Here is a 20,655-nt window from a genome sequence, read left to right on the forward strand (position 1 = left end):
TGCCTACGTTCCTTACGTTCGCTACGTTCCGCTTCGAATTTCTTTTTCGGCTTTCCATCCCTACGCTCGTCCGCTCTTTGTTTTTGTTTTTGTTTTTGCGTGGCGCAGAACGGTCGTGTGGGTGTCGTCGTCGCGCTTTTCGCTCGCCAAATCGAATTTGCTGCCACTCCGGGCCAAAAGCGCAGTACCGAGCCGAGTTTGGGAAAATAAAGGCGGCCAAAGTGCGTGGAAAAAGCGCTGCATAGGTGCGGATAACGGAGTGAATAAAGTGCATACGAATGAGAGTGGGAAGCAGAAGCGGAGTGCAGTGCGTGGCCGCAGAGAGGAAAAGGAAGCCGAGAGGAAGCAGGCGGAGATAGGAAAGTGCAGCGAAAGAGGGACAGAGAGAGCAGAGAAGCAGAGAAGAAGAAGATTCGGTGCTTTCTACGTGACGCGAAATTTAATGCGCCCCCCTCCGCTCCCCCCTCTGTCGAAGCCAACGAACAGGGCCAAAATAAATAAAAACACGTCGGAGAAATACCCGTGTACAAGTTCTAGGTAGTTCCTACCTTCCGTTCTCGCGGCTACGGCGTGATTCATAAACTCGTATTCGAGATACGAAATCCAAGAGATACAGCGTGCATTGAACCTGCTGGAAGCGCTGCCACCAATCAGTCAGCATGGACAACAGTAAGTCTGCCCTCCTGGAATGTGGGGAACCACGCTGTGGCGGAGGATCTGGAATAGTATCTACACAGCTGCTGGTTCTACTGCAGTTGCAATCCCCTGAAAGAGTATCTATATCTGCAGGATAGAGTATCTGTGCTTTTTTCACTTTTTATACCCTTCCTAAAGTCATCACTTTATATACCCTTCGACAGCGGGGTATTACGCGATGTACAAAACGTTTGTTAGGCAGACCTACAGAGTATCTATAAGAGTATCTCAATGTACTGCAGTTTCAGTACCCTAAGAAAGTTGGGTATATCACGCTATAGACAAGCTTCACTTATGAGGTCTAAACAAATGTATGAAATATTAAATTCAATATCAGTTTTTTTTTCTGGCTATACATATTAGTGTTTTTTCTAAAATAAAAATGTTTTTTAAATTACGTAACAAGTACAAATCGTGAAGACTTCGATCTGCAACACCAATAGGAAAAATATAACAATGTGTATAATAACTGGGATTTTTGGGAATAATATATATCATGCCAAAATATGGTCCCATACCAGCATTTCAAAGAGTTTTCCCGCATTGTACCGCTGTAAATCCCACTTTTCCTTCACCCAGAAGGGCATATAGAATTCGGCAATCCAAGACTCCCCTTCCTCGCCGTTCTGTTGTTGTACCTTCCTAGTTTTTCGGGGTGGGTCCGCCTATTTTCGCCGTCTGCCTTTGCCCCCGTATTCGCATTTTGTGCGCCGAAAACTCTCTTGTTATTGTTGCTCTTCGGGGTGGGTGTGTCATCTTAACCCAAGGACACTTGGATTTCCCTGTTTTTCTTTCGACTCGGACTCAAATCCAATCCCCGGCTGACTAACGGCGCTGCCAAAGCCCGGCTGTTTTCACACTTTTAACGACCACGATTTTACAGCAATAACCAAAAGTTGGCTAACACACACGTAAGGCAGAGGTTAAAACAATGTGGAAACCGGTTCCGGGGGCTGGCCGAAGAAAAGGTCTTTTGAATGAGAATTCTGCGTTTTGATGATTTCATGTTGCCATCAATTTCATTTTCGCCGCGCCGCACTTAACCCCTGAAAACTTTTCGGACTCACAATGGGCACTGGAGAACAAATGTTCTGCGATGCAAATTAGTGGAAAATTTCCCTCTTTCTGGTCAGCTAAAAATAAAAAGCCGTGATTCAGGCAAAATGCGATGAAAAAATTGCGGTTTCTAACATTTTAATTAACTCTTTCGTGGGCCCCTAAGAGCGCTAAGGGGTTTAAACTTTGTTTTAAAAATATAATATCTTTATTTTCTGCTGTAAACTACATGTTCCCAAAACATTTTCTTATCAATAACTAGGCAACATCCCACTGATGATGCAGAAACCTCTGCTGATTATTTAATACCCTCTATTAACCATTCCAATTAGAGGCAACTTGTGAAGAGCAGATTCGTTTATATAACCTTGGAAGCGGTGGCAAAACAAAGGCTAAATATAGCAACCCAGCTTACTGTACACTTTCCCTTCTTCGACGCATTTTCCGAGCTCAGCCTCTGTTTTCTTCGGACATACATAGGATTTTCCCCACAATCAGCTCAAAAGCTCGCCCCTTCTGACCCTTTGGCTACTGTTGTGTGTTCTACAGGGCGATAATCCGGGATCGATAGGAACTACTGGGGAGGGGCTCTCTGCCGGACAATATTAATTCATCTTAATGTGCACTTCAACCTTGTTACGGCTTCTTTGTGAGAGGAGCCACGACCCAAGACCGTGGAGCCCCGCCTTTGTGTTTCTGCTTTTCCCGGTGATGCCGGCTGATAATGGAGGCTGATTGAAAGACCCTCCCTGAAAATATGCACCGCACCCGCAGCAGCTTCTACTGATGATTTCTTTTGATGAACAATTTCCATGGGGCCTGGACAGACAATGGAGCGGCCAGCTCTCCCCGTATACCTCCGTCTGCGACATTTGCATCCCAACAAAGCTGCTTTCTTCCGCCCGTTTAAGTGATTCCGACTGGCGTTTATGTAACGCCAACACAACACACAAAACAGGCAACAATGGCAATCAATGGTCAACACAAATGAATCGCCAAACGAAAACATTTTATCAGATTTCCATTTGCCACACATTTTGCTCGGTTTTTATCTTATCACATCCATATCTGAGGGGCCCAACACTCCTTGTGCCAAGGCTTTCCTGACAATTTAATAAATTGCTCTCGCCACGCCTGGATTTGGCTGGAATTGACTTTTGCGTGGGCCTCGGAATGGGTTAATGAAGAACTCGGGACCACGCCCTCGGATGGCCCATTACCATAGCCCCTTCTTATGAGACCCTCTCCCTGCCTGTAACTGATGGATCGCTTTATGAGTCACTTTGCGTTCGCAGAATTGCTCACGACAATCGCGAATTAGGGGCAGGAGTTCGGCGATGGGGGAATACTCTATGCGGGAAAGGAGTGAGTCATTCGAAAAGGTGATTTTGGTATGATAATGGACGTTGTTTAATGTTTAATATACATATTTCTTAAATCTATTATTAACATTGTAAGCTTTAAACATTTGAATACTGAAATTAAATGCCTAGTTTAAGGCTTATCAAAATGTTTACAACTTAGAAAGCAAAAAAAAAAAATTCTACTGTTTTAAATCATTTAAAAATGTGCCTAAAGGTATGCAGCAAATCTTTTTGAACACGGAAGCCCTTTAGATTTATGTCTGGAGACGACAGTTTTTTTCTTGCATACTTTCAGACTGTTTTCCAAGGTGATTCAAAGTCTTATTTCCACTTTCTTCATATTATAGGGAACTTTCCAGTTTTATCTGTCAAAAGTTCATTTTCCCCTTAAATTCAAATATTTAGCACTAGGAAGTATAATCGCCGGATATGTCCTGGCAAAAGCGTTAATGTGCAATGTAAAAAACGGCAGAGAACATTCAATTTTGCCTTCCAATTATTTTTCGTTTGCATTTCGTCGCTGGCGAAGTGAACAGAACCGCTTTATTGATATGCAAATCATTTACTTTTCGCGGCTTATTTTGTTTTTAACTTTTTGCTGGTCGAGTGCATTCAACAGTTGTGACTTTCGGTGACTCAGACTCGAATGCGAAAGGCAGAATTGTATTTTAGCTGGCTTTTTTCGCTGCCGGGCTATCTTATCGCGATTCCCCAGACTTTTGCTGCCCGGCTTATCAAAAAAGGGAGGAGAACTAAATAGAAAATTAGAGATATGAGTTCGTGAGCTCTTACTGGCATGTACGTATGCTTCCGTCCCTGACAAGGGATTCCATAAAAAATTAAATAAAAGTATGCCAAGTTTATTTGGTGTTTGTTCTACGATCTAAAAACCAACTTGACTTGCTCTGCGCCTTCGTTTACTCTTTTATCTCCATGTTTGCAGGGGAAATATGCGGGTCCCTCATCGGGTGAACCATAAAGCAGTCCATATCAATGAACTGATAAGACCCGAATGAACTCCAAGGCCCCTCTTCTGGGATTAAGTGCATTGGGTTCCTAAGAATTACAGAGCCTCCACTTTGTTTACTTCTGTTTACTTTGTTTCTAATTGAAGCAATCAAACATCAATGTGTTTCATTGTCTTGAATCTGAGAAAGTAATTTATTCAACGACTTTTTATAAATATGTAGTTTTAAAATACTTTTTTTTGCTTTCAATCATGTATTTTGAAGACGGGGAAGGTTGATAGGAAGCACTCAGTATTTTACTGTTAATAACCATATATCACCAGTTTGACCAATCGGAAAACCCCCTTTGATCAGCTGCCCTCTCCCGACCCCCAGCTGCACACTTTACTTTATTTTCCCCGTTTCATTTGGCTAATGCACAACTCATCAGCCGCAATTGCTGACGGATGGCTGAATGGGATGGCTGCTCCCCAACACTTTCCATCGTAAACTCTTTGGAATTGAGCGGCGATCGCCGCCACATATTGCCACACAAATCACATGGGCGGAGGGGAGAAACTGGGCGAAGGGGCGGGCTGGCTTTTCAATTGGAACCTGCGTTTGGCCAGCTTTTCCATGCTTCGCTTGCCATCGGCTGGCAGCTCTGCCGCGTTCAATTGAAATGGAAATGCATTCAAGTGATGGTCAAGGGTGAAGTGATTTCCCCCTATGAGGGGCCTCACACTTGAAAATCATTTGAAATCAATTTCGGGGAAATACCAAATAGTTTGGGGTATAGTTGTTTATAAAAAATGTATATTTTAAACCATTAAAGCATAATATCTATTTGCTTTTTTATCTCTTTGTTGGGACATCCCATAAATATTTTTCGACACATTGCAATTTTCCCAGTGCTTTCAGATGGTCACGCGTGACAATGACGACACCTGCGGCCATGACTTAATCGAACCCGAATGTGAATGCCACTCTTTGTTTATCGACGAGGGTCGACCCCTGGCTTATCAGTGGAGTTTAGGCCCTCCCTTCGTGGCAGTGATTCACAAAATGTCAATTTGTGTAGAGTTTAGTGCATGTGGGCCTCGTAGTTGTGGGGTTCCCCCAATTAAAACCAATTGAAACGCAGCTCATTTGGCGACAAACGAATTAGCTAGTGCCTCTGTTTTTCACACGCAACGAGCGGCCTTGAACTTGAGCAACTGCCTTTATTTCTGTTTCAGGGGCCGGCGAAGCTCATAAGTCAAGGTCAGCTGGGTGGGCCGGGTTCATCAAGGATGTGTTCGTGTGTATTCGCTTCGGAGGACGGCAGAGAGGGAAAAGAGAAATTGGCCTTTGACTCCTGGGGCCTGACACTTTTGTCGTTTTCTCGTGCTCTGGAATTGATTTTGAAACTTAGAGCCGACCTGCATACAAAATAATTGTAATGAGGGTTGGTTAGACCTTTTCGAACTGCCGGCAGCTGTTCAGAAAGGTGATTATTCATACTCGGTCATGCACGATTAAAAAACAATGATTCTAAGAAATGTTATTCGCAGAACATGGGCTGCAAAGATTGACTTTAAGAATGTAATTTCTTTAATACAATTTATTTATATATAAAGAAAAATAATATCACAGAATGGAACATCCATAAACCATGTAATATTAAAATATTAATGAAACACCTTCAAAACTAGCAAATATTGAATATTTTATATTAGCTTTGTTTTACTCTTCATCCATATTTCAAACAGCTGATTAAGTTCCTAAAGAACACTTCCCAATCAATATGCAGCGCTTCCATGACAGTTAAACTCCCCTTGCTGGCCCAAATAGAACAAACAAAAGTCTTAACCAGGTCATGCCAGTTACCGGTTGGGAGCCCGCCCCCAAGGAAAACAGGCAGTCAGACAGGTCAGCTCCATTAACTCACGGTATCCGCGCTGAACTCACAAACTGAGCCGATGCAGTACTCACTTATGCATGTGGATAACCCCTTTTTGTGCTCACCCCCCTTAAGAGTCCCTGGAAACCGGGGGACTTGCATATTTAAAAGTCGAACTCACGCAAAGGCAATTTACCGTTTACGGTTCACGGCATCCCCACACCGCCAACATCGCACCTTCGGAATAAGTACACAGAGAAAAACGGGCTTGAAGGGTTCTAAAATTAATATTTATTTATATTTAATTGAATTCTTTAAGGCCATACTCTGCTATCGATGGGGGTATCAAACCCTAACTCAATAAAATATCTACATTAAAAGCATTTTATATTATATATATAAACTATTGTATTTAACCATTTGAAAATAGTACAGTAAATTGTTTTAAATATTTAAATAGTAAAGTATTTCTCTGTCTGTACTAGGGGCCAAGCCAAGCAAAACCGAAATTCAAAGGCAGCCAAAACCGATAGTTAAACCAATTAGCATGTTCTTGTTTGCTCACCTCAAAGGGGATGAGGCGGGGGAGGTGTCAGTTTGAGGGACGAGGGGGTTTTGTTTGTCGGAGGTGTTTGATTTGAACCGAACTTTGGGACTTTGGCCGCACCCTTGGCCAGCAGCACATAGAGGCAGCTGCTCGACTGAACCGGTTACAGGTTATATTCCCCACGTTTTATGCAGAGCTTACCCGTTTCGGTAATCTTTGGGATGCATCAGTTGAACTTTATAAATACGGGGGAGATTGCAGATGAGAGGGGCGAAGATGTAGGAGTAATTTATAAAACACTTTATTGGACGGTGCTTAAGTGTGTGTTTTAGAGTACCGAGTTATGCTTAAATCTCATTCTCCCGCTCCTCACACCTTAACCTGTTTTCGCGCCATATTTTTAACTATCTAGTAACCGATTTGCATATCTTTATGGCGGACATGATGTGCTGTTTGACATTGGGGAAGCTGACTTCACAACAAAACCCGGTATCGCAGTGATCGCATTTACGAGAGTGTACAAGGCGAGATATTAAACAGAAAAACACCCGAACACCCACAAGTCCATGACGAGGAACACGCCCTCTGGCGGCGGCAGTCGGCGGCTGCGTCTGTCATGCGATTTTCTCCGCTTTTGACACATTTACACATTTGGTTTTCCCATTCGGCACTCGGCTCTTTCATCAGGCTTTTCACACGACTCTGCTGCGCGTTTCCCCGCTTTCCACCATTGGCGCCTGATTTTCACCATTTTCTGTACACAGGAAAAAATGTCGATCGATTTTCTGGATTTTTATTTGGATGAACTCCAAGAGTAGTATCAACACGGAAGTGTGAACTGATTGGGTGATGATAAATTGAAATATTGAAATATTAATTTATATCTGTATATGACATGGACCAAGTAAGTTGTAGGCACATTGTTCTGCCGGCAAAAGCTCGTCGTATTTGGGTTGGATCTTTCAAAAACGACCAGATTTTCGATATAACAGTATTGAGCCACAAAACATTGGAGTTTCCAAGAACCTATTTTAATGTTGTTTTAATAAATTAGTTCTTGAATATTTTTTCAGTAAATTTAAAGTTAGAAGTGGGGATTTTCTCCCGTGTAGCTTTTCCAGACGCGGCTCATTTCTCAGCTGCATACCGCCCATTCTAGGCCCTCTTTCAACACTCTCCTCCATTCTTTCCACTCATTCAGCGCGCTTTGCGGTCGGTTATTATTGTTATTCAAGCGTACCCAGCATATGAGCGAAAAACAAAGAGGAAAGCGGCTGCGAGTCGCCAGAGGAAGATGAAAAAGTTGAAAAACAAAAACCGCATTAAAGGTTCATTTGGCTGCCGCTTTGTTTGCCTTTTACAGTCGCGTAGGTTAAACAGTGTGGCTGAGGCACTCACGAACTGAGATACTTGGCCATTCGGATGCAAAGATACTTAGATGCCGACTGGCCCGGCTGCCGTTGGCCTAGATACAAATTGACACTTGGCGGGGATGCAAGCGTGACACGAATATAATAAAATAATTATTAATTAAAGATATTATTAATCTGTAGAATGATTCTTCTTTGTTGTAGTTTTCAACTTACATTATATACATTGTAATCTTGTTAGTTGAATCTTTAAATAGATTTTCTTTATTTTCAATCCCGAATAATTTCAAAGCTGACAGTGCGACTCAAAACCAATCAATAATCTCCTTTAAACATGGTAATTAAGTCGTTAGTATTGCATCAGAGCTCACGATCCAAGTGCCATCCCCAGCTGTCTTTGTTTTCCAAGCTTTGCTTTGAAGACTTTGATGGTTCCGTCCGTCAGTCCGTCCATTTGTTGTTGTTGCAGTGCGTGGCTTTGGCTTTTGCTGCAGCACTTTTGCCACTTCATCGCCGGATCTCAGTCTCGATCGCAGACGACGGTCTCTTGGGGACTGGAACTGAAACAACAGATTGCGACTTTAACTGGAGTGAAATTATTACTATCGCTGTTGACGAATCTGCTTTGGTTTTCGACTGGCAGGCACTTCACCGTTGGTGGCCGCATCTCCCCCCAAAACCCCTGAAAACCCCTCAAAAACCGCTGTCATTAAAAGAAATGTTAAGAGCTAAATCGAAACGAGCGGAAAATGGAAAGCACTTCGAGGCGCTTTAATGCCATCAAGCGATCAACTTCGATGGCTGATTTTACACCCATTAAACGTTGGCTAACCAGTGACAATTTTCAGTTTTCCCTCCGCACATTACCCACCAAGTTCTGACGGATTGGTCTTAGATAGAGGCTTCCCCTCCACAAACTGACCCACATAAGAAGTGTCGATCTAAACGACATCACGTAGCCTAGGAATTCATTATTATGTTGTTTGTTTATCTGCGGCCCTCTTCGTCTTCGTTTTTCTTCTTTTCCTAAGCCAATAAGTGTTTCGAATGTGTTTGAGTTCCCTGAAGAGGCCTTAATACTCTTTTCCATCAGTAAACTACGTTTTTTGGGAGGGTATTTCCATCACTCATACGTACCAGCCTTCAAAAATTAGACACGGCATCCAAACACTCGAAAGACAAGAAATGAATAAAAACTGAGTCAATCGTGCGGGGGCAGCAACCTCCACAGCCAAATAAGTCCAACGTGGCGGCTATTTAAATTAAAATTTACGTTTTCAAGCCGTTGCCTTCTGCGACTCGGGGGAAATATAGTTAATAGTGCTGGTTTTAAATAAAATGTCAGTCAGTCATGGTCTCATTGCTTTTAGCATGAGTCATGACAAATAGTATTCTGTTTGGGCTGCCAAAGCAAAGCAGATGCCGATGATTAAGAAGTGTGTTTATGGGAAGCCTCCGAAGACTAGTTGTATGGAAATCGAAAGTTCATGCTCAAGCTTAATGACTTTCCATTAAAATTACGGGGAAGTGGTTGGTTTATGCCCGATGAGGCTGAAGATTTTATTGAGATGTTGAACTTAGTTTCGAAAATAACCTTTGAAATTTAATCCACAATGAAGGCATCGAAGATATTGAATAGGTTAATAGATCTATCATATTTTAATTTGTATTATTTCGGGCTTTCTCTGGTGACCAGATTACTCATGAACTTTATTGCTCCTTGTGATAATCATAGAGTGGCACTGGATGACTCCATTTAAGCTAAGATTCGAAACTGGCCCGGGAATAATCAGCCCTGACGGAGTGCCAAGTACTCGGTGACCCATATACGACAGATTGTTTGATTGATGGATGGTTCGGGTTGTAGATGTGGATGTGGAGATGGAGTCCCCCAACACGATCCGTGATTTGTCATCGCCCACGACAGAAATTGTTATTCCCGTTCCGTAGACGGAGTGTCATGTAACTTTTACTCTTTCAGGGGCATCGGCAAACCAAAAGAGGGAAAAGCAAAAGACAAATGTCACGTTTCAGAAGGGGCTCGATAAATGTATTTGTGGCCATATAGATGGGTATTAGAGTAGGTTAAACGTTGCGCAACCCGATGCCATTGTAAATATTTGCACAAACAAGTCATGTTTGTGTGCCATAATTGGGTAACTCATTTGCCTCCCGATAGCACTTTAAAATTACCCAACCATATTGGCTATGTTTTTGCTTAAGTAATTCTGTATAGATTGTTAATATGTCATATTTAAAAATAGGGAATCCTACTTTAGGAATTTAGAAGAGAAGATATTATTAAATCATATTTTACATATTATATTAAATATTCCATTGTATTAAACCTCCACTCTTTAATTCCAGTCTGTGCAATAGTCGAGTACGAGTACGCGGCCAAGGAGCCGGACGAGCTGGATCTCCAGAAAGGTGCCATCATCCATCGGATCAAGCAGATGCCCGGCGGCTGGTGGCAGGGCACCCTGAAGGCCTCCGGCGTCACGGGAATGTTTCCGGACAACTTTGTCCGCGTGCTGGAGTCCGGAATCAGCAGCAATGGCAACGGAACCTCCGGCAGCGGCGACCACATCGACGAGCCCACAGCCGTGCAACTGAGGTTCGTCCCTTTGGCCCACTTTCGAATATTGCGTCATTTAAATGTACATTCCATCCCTCCTAACTTCAGGGACAAGTCCGCGACATCGAATCGCCGCTGCAAAGTCATCTATAGCTACACACAAGTCAACGACGACGAACTGACGCTCGCCGTGGGTGATGTCATTGAATTCCTAGGGGAGGTGCGTATACGCAGGGGCTAATGGGGGTGCGGGGGCTTACTACCCCCATTTAACCTATTGGGCCAATAGAAATTGAAATTCGTTCTGCACTGCGAGAATATGAAATCCATTTCTTATAATAATATTCTCAGAACAATTGTTTATGATTCCATTTTAAAACTCGTTATTTTTTTAAGTTCCTTAAAAGGAGAATCGTTTCAATTCCGAGCAATGACCACTAAAGTGCTATCTCTAAAGCTTTCTACAATGTATTTTCTCCTCTTTGTTTAAAAAATATGAAACATATACAGTATGAATAATAAAACATTTGGAAATTCAAAACCAAGCTGAGGAAATATTAATCTACTCTGACAATGTATAAAAAAAGTGCGATATGAAACATTTTTAATTGACAACGAACTATACAGAAGCAAAAATAATTAAATTTGTTAACTCCAAGTTAACTTTGATTTAGAATTTTGTTTGGTATTAAAATTCGCTTAGGATCATAGTTGAGAGGTAACATTTCTTTAACCAATTAATTAATTGATTTATTTTGTAAATTCCCCAAGAACCTTCTTCAGTTTCTCGCAGTGCAGCACACTCGGTTTCTGTCTGTTCAGTCCACTCATCGCTGTGCCACTCTGTTTTCTCATTTAGGTCGAGGAAGGCTGGTGGCGCGGTCGTCTGCGCAGCAAAGTCGGCGTCTTCCCTTCGAACTTTGTGCAACACATCGAGCCGTCTCCCATCTTGGCCTCCAAGCGGCCACCGACAATTGGCGCCACCGTGACCACATCGTCGCTGACGTCCAAGGCGGCCAATGTGGCCAATGTGGCAGCCACGTCCACAGTGTCAGCTGGAGGGGGCACCACCAGCACCACCACCGCCACCGCCACAGCCACAGCCAAGCAGGCCACCAAGAGCAGGGTGGTTGCAGCCGGAACCTCTGCTCCGGCGGAACCAGCGGCCATAGTTTCGGGATCGGGATCAGGAGCAGCTGTGCCCATGTTGCCGCCCAAGCCCCAGCGGGAGTACTGCCGGGTGGAGTTCCCCTACGCCCCGCAGAACGACGACGAGCTGGAGCTCAAGGTGGATGACATCATCACAGTGATCACCACGGAGCTGCCCGACAAAGGCTGGTGGAAAGGAGAAATCCGCGGCAAAGTGGGCGTCTTCCCCGACAACTTCGTCAAGATGCTGGCTCCCTCGGAAGGTGAGTTTTCACCCGGCTGGATTTCCCCCTCAATCACATCGCATATCGCATTTTTGATTTCGGTCTGTCAAGTTTGTTGTCATCAAGAGTCGCGACCGCCACCACCACCCCTCATCAATGCATTTTCCCCCACTTAATTGGCGGCAATTTTCCGAACGCATCGGCTGTAAAACTCAAGTCGTTAGACTGCGAAACTGCCGTCGTGACGTAGCGCGCGGGATCAAAGTCAATAAACGTTTGTTTGGTAATTGAATTAATTAAAAGAAAAGACACAGGCGCCTCCCACCCCCTGGCATCCCCAGCTCGCTGCATATCTTGCGGATCGTTAGTTTTTCAACGTGTGTGGAAAATTTGTAGATGACTTAATTGCCGCTGGCGAATATGAATCAGATATCTTTTATCACCGATGCGTAATGGAGGCGTATTTGTCTTGGGATTTGTGTACGAAGCTTTTATAGGCGCGCCATAAATTGGCTGAATAATGGTTGATTTTGAGGGTTTTTAACCAGCTTTTATATGCACTTTTTAGTATCGGACTTTACTAGCGGGCCTAGTGATCGTTGAACCAAGGGAAACTGCTTTCTATATAAAGTGGTGTAGATATTTAAATATAAAATGGGGTGTTTAGATATTTTATTATGTTGCTTACGCACTTTGGAGAAATGGTTTAATACCAACATCTTGTCAGTTGGCTTTTCACATTTGATAGGCTTATGCAGCAGACACCATTGACATCCAGCGACAGTAGCTAATGGGATAAAGCTTTAGATACGCAAAGTCGTATCAATTTGACGGCTAGTTTTCCAATCAAATGGGCGGCACCTCAGATACTCGTACATCACATCCATCCACACGCACTTCACGCACCACGCACTCTTCAATTAAACCATTCGAAAATCTTTCGTTTAAACCACATCTCCAAGTTCGTTATTCCCTGGTTTTATGACTTTTTTATGGGAAATTTTGTTTACCATTTCCCCGTCTTTCTTGTACTCTATCTCTTGTTTTACGTTTCCACTCACATATTTTGTATATTATGACGCCAGTCGTTGGTCTTTCTCTCTGTAATTTTTCCACACCACTTTTCTCTTCCTCTCTACTCCCTTTTTTATTCTTCTTGAACTTCTCTACTTCCACTACGGTTTTCTTCGATTTTTGGTGTTTAATAATGAAACTGCAACTGCAACTGCAACTGCAACCTACAAACAACCAAACACAAAACACTGCCAAATACACGAACTAAATTGCGGCTACAGCAGCTCCGCCGCTGCCACGCCCCCGAACCCGTGCCAGGGGCGGAGTGGGGGCCGGATCCGGGTCCGGAATGGAGCCCGGCCTCGTAGACGGGGTCCGCACTCCGCGGCGGACGCAGCGAGGCGGCTCCTTCGAGTTCTTGGGCGCCCGTATGGCCAGCTTTATCACCACGATTTGTATGTAAACGAGTTTTTCCAGTAGGCAGCGGCCGAGTGAACCTCCCTGCTCCCCGATTTCCCCTGGGCTCTTGACTTTTCTTGCTTTTCCTTACATTTATTTTTTCGGCCACTTTTCGTTTTCCTTTCTCTCGCCTCGAGGCGTTTTTGATATGAAATGGAAAATTGTGCGGCTCCGAACGCCCCTCTTCCTTCCTTGCTCATAATTTCTGTGATTTATGCTTTGCCTAGTTGGCGCTCTGTTTTATTGGGAGAGGGCATACTGATGAGGGGTCCGTAGTGCAGTTTGTTAAGGGAGTTCAAACAAAACTTGTAAAACTTGTAACTTGTAGCCAGTAATTGTATATAATTTATGTAAATATTTCAAAAAAATATTATTTCTCCATTAATAAAATATATATATTTTTTTAACGAAAAATTCAATTATTTTTTGTAGATCTTGAACCAAAAAATGGTTACTTACTTTTTACATATTTAAAAATGGTGTGATATAGTGCTGCTTTTGAGATATTTTTGAAAATATATCTTTATCTTGTAATGTAAATATTGGAATCACTTTCTTGTAGCTAACCCCAATTGGTATGATATAATTTATTTAATTTTATCAAAGGAAACGTAAAACGTAAACATTATAATCTCAGAAGTCCAGGGTAACCAAAATTTGATAGGACATTCTCTAGTCAATATTTTCTTTTCAACTCTTCAGTGCATTGGTTTATTTATTTGGCTTTCCTTGGCACTCGCGTTGCCACAGGCGTGGAAAAGGGGGTTTTGTGGGGGGCGGGGTTGGTTGTGGTAAGGGGCGGCTGTTGAGGCAGTGCAGCCAAATCAAAGCGCTTTGTTTACGATCGTTTTTCTTTTCAATTTGCGGCGCATGTTTGTTTTGTCATTTGCATGGGTGACCGAAGACTTGTTTGTTTTGTTTGCTAGTTTTCCCCGCTTTGTTTGCTTGGAAAATCGCAGAGTTTCCCCGCATTGCGCGAACACTTTGCAATTTGCTGTTTGCGAAAAGTTGAAATATTATGCCTAATTAATACAAATTATTTCGCAGCATACTTTGCGGTTGCCAGCGGAATTCCAGCGCTGCTGGTTTTTAGTCTTGCGAAATTTATGCTTGGCATTTAATTTTTGCTTTGGCGTTTGCTTTTGTCAACGTCGCAGTTTATATTTGATTTTTTTGCCTTTTTCCTCAGGCAACCACCTTCGACACTTGGGCAGCGGCAACATCATTAAAGTAAACTACAGTTGGCTGTAACTGGTTTTGAGCTACCTTCTTTTGGATTTACGTGGCTCTTTTGCGGTTGGCAGCTCTTTAGCTGGCTCTCTTAGCCGAAGTCTCTTTGATCATCATGAAGGTGTTCATTGGCGGCGTTTAGCTGGGATTCCCCCGCCTTTTAGGGGCCAAGCCCCTTTGTTTTAGTTTTAGTCTATCAACAAAGTTGCCAGAGAGCCGAGCGTTGAGCTCAGACAAATGAACGTATCTTCGCTCTCAACATTTCTGTTCGTACCTTCGCCAGCGTTTTTGTTTACCTTTCTGGCCCAGTCAGTGCGCTGTGATTTCTTGGCCATTTACGTTATTGAAATATTTTTCGTCTGCGCGGCAAAAAATAGAGAAATAGAAAGAAGTAATCATTTTCTTGGCTTTTGCGGTGCGTGTGCTACAGTTGCCGTTCTTGCGGCTTTCTTTACTGCTTTCTTGAAGTGTTTTTACCCAGTTTGTGGCGCAATTGCATTCGTCATAGTTTTCCCTCTGCCACATGGCAAGAGAAGTTTTCTTCCATTCGAGTCGGGGAAAAACGGTTTGGGCGCGCGCTTTTCTAATTATGGTTTGTGTGTCAGTCAGGTGTAAATTAATGATTATAATTTGCTGCGTGTCTCGGATTCAAAGTCATCATTAAGTCGCGTTCGTTGCCTAAGTCTTTCGTTGCCCGTGCCGCAGTGTGCGTGCGAGTGCCTGTGTGTGCACTGCCTTTGGCAACCAGTCTAAAAACAAATATGTTAAAGCCACAACAGCCATCATCATAATAATGACAATCACCTAACGCTCAATTACTCAATGCAAAAAATATCAAATTCGCGCTGCTTTTTTATTGCAAATTTCATTTTGCTCTGCTTTTTTGTCATTAAAAGCAGTGAAAGTCGTTGGGCCGAGCGCTTTTCTTTTCGGCCACCTTTATTTAGAAATTCGACCATGACAAAGCCAATTCTTGCTTGGTGGCCATAAAATCCTCTTTGGTCTCTGGGTACATTGGCTTGTCCGTGGGAATGGAAAGATTGATGGGGCGTGCCTAAATTTGGGCATACTTGAAGCTTAAATATTGAAGAAAAAGCTAATCGACGTTGTGGGTCCGATATTGAGGTATGACATCACCAGAACAAGTGGGATTATAATTAGAGATGATTGCGCCAGTGAATCTTAGTGGCTTCGTTGGGGAACTGTGGAATGTATACATTTCTGTCTTAAAAGGTAGTGAACTACAAACAATGTTTTTGTGATTTTATTGATTCGAGACACATAAAACCTTGATACTGACATTAAAACACCCACCTATTTTATAAGAATGTACTATTATTTTGTATGATTTTCTACTCTAGCTTGCTTATTAGTTCCTAACAGATTGTTTGCACTAGTAGTCAGTAGTTTGTGTTCGATTTTAAAGGGCATTTGCAGTTCGTTGCCTGATCTTTGGCTGCCGTTTCCTGTTGGCTGTTGCCATTTCTTCGGGTCTGACCTTTACACATTTTAAGTTTGTTACTCAATACTTTTCGTTGGCTTTTAGTCTTGCCTCTGCCTGGCCTGCCTTGGTTTGATTTGGCTTTTGTCATCACAGCCATTTATTGGCGTTTATTTATGCCCGTCAGCTGTCGTCTGCAGCCATCCGTTTGCTTTTTAGCCCGCTTTGATCCGCTCCTACGCCTCAGATTCGGATACAGATTCAGCCTGAGCTTCAAGCTTGAGGTTCGGTTCGGTTTTCGTTTGTTTTTCTATTGTACGGTGTTTCCCTGAGCGTTTCCACATTAGTTTTATTGACATTTGGCAACAAGTTGTCGGCACGAAACCAGTTTCGCGCTGTTTCTGTGCTCAGCTGTTCTGAACCGGGATGGTTAGTCATGGACCACCTCATCCGAATGCGAATTGCTGAGACGCAGTGGATGTCGGCTAAGAGATACAAGCTTATTAAAGATTATAGGGGATCTAGGAACCAAAAGGATTAAATTAAGTAGGACTATACAAATAGAAAATATGTAACAATTTCATTAAAATATAAAACATAATATAAAACATCGTTAACTAAGGTTTGCTAAATAATATCTGATTAGCTGTCCTGAGAATGAAAACACCTGCATTTAAGGATTTCTGTAGACACATTTTTCTCTCTAAATAATACGCTTTCTTGATTGCTTTGCGTTTTAACTGATTTCTACTGTTGGTAAATAAAGTTGAATGTTTGCATGTCGTTACTCAGGTGCTAAAAGAGTCCAATGTATCTAATGCCCGACTCTGTTTACCCATTTTCCAGTTGCACCGATCAACGAGCCGCCAACCACCACGCAGCCCCAAAATCAGCGGAAGATCAGCAGCACCGCCAGCCACATGACCACAACGAACTCCAGCAACTCCAGCAGCACCACCTCGGTGACCACGCAGCAGCAGAAGGAGCAGATCGCCGGGGGCAGCTCCTCCACCACGTCGAAGGTGTACATCAAGAAGACCGGCAGCAGCAGCAACAGCACCACCAGCAGCACCACAGCCTCCTCCTCGGCGGGTCGCAAGGAGAGCTTTGGCTCCCGCGACTCCCTCAACGACATCCTGAGCGAGACGGGTCTGCCCACCGGCAATGTGGCCGCCCAGCGGAAGTCCCTGGAGAACAAGAACCTGGATCTGACCAAGCAGCCGGGAGTGGGCGCCTCCGTGACCATTGGACAGCAGCGCAGCAGCACCTCCAGTGCCACCACCACCTCGTCGGCCACCACCATATCCACCAGCGGACTGACCGCCTCGGCAGTGAGCAAATCCCTGGAGAACATGCTGGACGAGAAGGTCAAGTCGCCGCCGCCGCCGGTGCTCAGTAAGAAGCCAAGTGTGCCGCTCAAGAAAACGCCCACGGGTGGAGTGCCTGTGGCTGGTGAGTACTGTACAGTGGAGTCCAGCGATGCAACGCTTCACGGTTGAGAAATACTTGGCTAACCAAATAGGAAAACGATAGGAAGTAGCTATATGCATTTATTGATACCAATTTGTACATATTACCATTTCCAATTGGTCAACGAACTTGTGCCCGATTAAATAAAGATATGGTATCGATAGGAAGTAGATAAGGAAAGAATGCCTTTCACCGAGTACTAATAGCCAAAGCATTTCTGACAGTCGATCAAAAGCGTTGCAGCCGGGCCCAGCCAGTACACGAACCATGCTAATCTTTCATCTCCTTACCACAGGTAATCTTCTGGGCGGCAAGAAAAAGAACCCCGAGGGCAAGCTCACCTCTGCCGTGTCCCACGATCTGGCGGATGGTCTTACGGCGAGTAAGATGCTCACAGGTGCTAATCAACTGCCCGAGTCGGGAGCAGCTGGCAACGTGGTAATCCGGAGGGCAGCCACCATCGCCGTGGAGGACACGGACTTCGATCGCGTGGAGCGTTCCTCGATCCTCACGGACATGCGGCAGGGAAGGGTCAAGGCCCCAAAGAGACGTCCTCCATCGGCGGCCATAAATGTCCTGGGCGAGAGCAATAACAACTCGGTGTACGTGAACGGTAGTGGAATGGCCGGATCCGGTGGAGGAGCGGGCAGTGCCAGCGAGCTGAGTGAAGATGGCGGTGCTGGAGGAAAGACCTCCGATGACAACTCCACGGGCGAGGAGCCGCAACTGGCCAAGCCGAAGCCACGCGAGTGGGAGAAGAAGAAGGCGCCCTGGATGGAGGAGCTCAAGGCCTCGCAGGTCACTCGCAAGAAGACCTCGCCCAGTGTGGAGCCCCGAGGCGCCTCGGTGGCCGAAAGGACCTCCAAACTCTTTGCCGCCGAGCAGGCCATCAGCAGCAGTAGCAGCAGCAGTACCACAACGAAAGTGCAATCCTCGGCGGTGACGTCCTCAATGTACGTGGAGAACTCAACGACCAGCAGTTCGGTGACCACCAGTAGCTCCAGCACCACCACCAACGATGCCATCATGTCCCGCAGCCTGACGGCTGCCAAGGTCCAAGCCGCCAGCAGCGACGAGGAAACGAAGGCCACGAGGCCGAACAGTCTGGCCATTCGAAATCAACGAAGTGTTTCGCCGCTAGTTAAGAGCTCCAACGCCAGCAGCTCACAGTCGCAGGAGGAGAAGGAGAAGCCCTCCAGCCAGCTGAATAACCACCAGGAGGCGGGCTCCACGAGGGTGGCCCAGCTGGAGCAGCGGGTGGACAAGCTGGAGGGACTGGTGCTGAACCAACAGCGAACCATCGAGGAGCTGGTAAATGCCCTGAAATCCGAGGCCGAGCGCGTCAAGATCTTGCGGAGCGAACTGGACAAATACGCGCAGTGCGTGACGCAAGTTTGAGCCTAGTTAGAACCGCCTCTTAGCTAGCCCTTTGAGTCCTTGATTTTTAGCGTGTGCTGAACTCTACCATACACTTATGCCCAGGCCTAGAAACGTAGAACGTAGTGGAGTAGAGACCGAACCCAAGACAATCCCAAATATCTGTACTCTGTGTTCTGTACTTACATACCAGAATGATCTATCCAAAACCGCTAGCGATCAATCGTTTTTGCATGCCAAAACCGTTTCGTTTTTCGCTATTACACTTGTATTCCCCCTGTATATCTGATAATTTCGATAAGTATTTTTTACACACTCGTACATTCCGGAAAGCTAAAGAGTGTGATTTCTTTTAGCTGCTTTCGATTGCGACTTGTTTTGTTTATACGATTTATGATTATTTTTTAAAGATGTATTAAAGTTATGAGTAAACTGTACTATAAACTATATACTAAACGAGAGAGAAATATACAAAGTTCGATGGAGTTGATGATGAGCCTAAAACTTAAGCAATACCAATAAATAATGCAAATAAATACTTCAATGTTTTCTGAATGTTTTTCATTTCCTTATTTCGATGTGATTATGTTTTTCTTATATTTCCAAACGACTGATAGATAGATAGCGATAGAGAATCAACATATCTTAGCCCGGATAACCACTAACCATTTTGATACCATCTCTTTTCTAAAACAGCAAGCAAACGCGTCGCGGGAAATTCGACAATTGGATGTTCTAATTGGTCTGCGGATATCGCCGCGAGATCGAACCGTCAGTTTAAATTGTAATCTGCTAGAGATTCATGACCACAGACCCGCCTGTACAAATATTCCTTTTTCTTTTGTGATAAGCCTCTGCATAACCAGCTTTCTGTAGTCTAATCGAATCAATCTGCGTAGCTAGCGACCCGCCATTCCCGATTGTTAGCAAATATGTTGTGGTTTACTCGGAAATATCGCATTTTGTACCGCTTAATTGTAAATATTATTGTAAATTAATATGGGATATAAAATAAACATTTCATAATTAGTAAAACAAGTTAATGTAGTTTGAATGTAAGAAAGAGAAGGGTGGGCAAGGCCTTGGTTAAGATCTGCTTGGAAAATCCCTTTAGAAAATGGTTTTACCTTGTAAGCTTGTGTTGTTCTTCGTTTGATTTGAAATTATATATATTTATTTGGGCATTCAGCAAATATGTTTATATATTCTTTTATAATTTTATAAAATAACTTTGTATTTTGATTATTATATAAAATTCCTCGCCTAAAAGATACCCTTAAAAGCTAATCAAAGCCATAAAGATAGGTTCAAGAACGCCTACTTCACTCTTTTACATACTTTCCGACGAACCCAATATACCCTCTTATTCTGCAAGGATAGGGTATACAAATATGACATTTGTTTTACACGGCTGATGTAAAGGTTTATTGTCTTCGCTAATGTTATCTACATGTTTGTGTAAAATGAATGTATAAATTAAAGTAAGCTTTAATGGTCTTTAAACTAATACACGTTCTTACTTTCTAGACAAAAACAGAGGACTTAAAAATTTACAACAAATTTTAAGCTAAATGAAAAAAAATAAAAAATATGTTTACATATTTCAAGACCTTTTTTTTAACGAAATTTCAAAGTCTAATCAAAAGCGAACATGGTCTTCAACATTAGTTTGGTTGATTCCAGTGGACTTCAAGCTTGGCTCTGGCCCAAAACAAGCCATCAAAATGTGCGAATCTTGGAGCACAAAACCTGACAAGAGAGTGCGCCTTGGGCGCGATTTGTTTGCTGGTGGATTGGATTTTTGTTTGTCGGCAGCTGTGTTTGCCGTTTGTTCTGCAAGTCGAGTTGGGC

The 20,655-nt window shown here is 43.6% G+C and overlaps 1 protein-coding gene across 3 annotated transcripts; it reads left to right on the top strand.

Moving 5' to 3' along the window:
• Positions 1-77: 77 nt before the first annotated feature.
• On the top strand, positions 78-19,348 carry LOC108025297 (uncharacterized protein DDB_G0271670). Of its 3 annotated transcripts, XM_017095688.3 has the most exons (6): positions 78-669; positions 10,230-10,479; positions 10,549-10,660; positions 11,300-11,852; positions 16,804-17,409; positions 17,723-19,348. In XM_017095688.3, exons 1-6 carry the CDS (start codon positions 660-662, stop codon positions 18,823-18,825), a joined length of 2,634 nt encoding a protein of 877 aa, XP_016951177.1. In that variant the 5' UTR covers positions 78-659; the 3' UTR covers positions 18,826-19,348. The 3 variants fall into 3 exon arrangements, with proteins under 3 accessions (XP_016951177.1, XP_016951178.2, XP_050744585.1); XM_017095689.3 differs by lacking the exons at positions 78-669; positions 10,230-10,479; positions 10,549-10,660; positions 11,300-11,852 and adding an exon at positions 14,813-14,931; XM_050888628.1 differs by lacking the exons at positions 78-669; positions 10,230-10,479; positions 10,549-10,660; positions 11,300-11,852 and adding an exon at positions 14,814-14,907.
• Positions 19,349-20,655: the final 1,307 nt, after the last annotated feature.

This window comes from Drosophila biarmipes, chromosome 3R (genome assembly GCF_025231255.1).
Source record: "Drosophila biarmipes strain raj3 chromosome 3R, RU_DBia_V1.1, whole genome shotgun sequence".
Lineage (NCBI taxonomy): Eukaryota > Metazoa > Arthropoda > Insecta > Diptera > Drosophilidae > Drosophila > Drosophila biarmipes.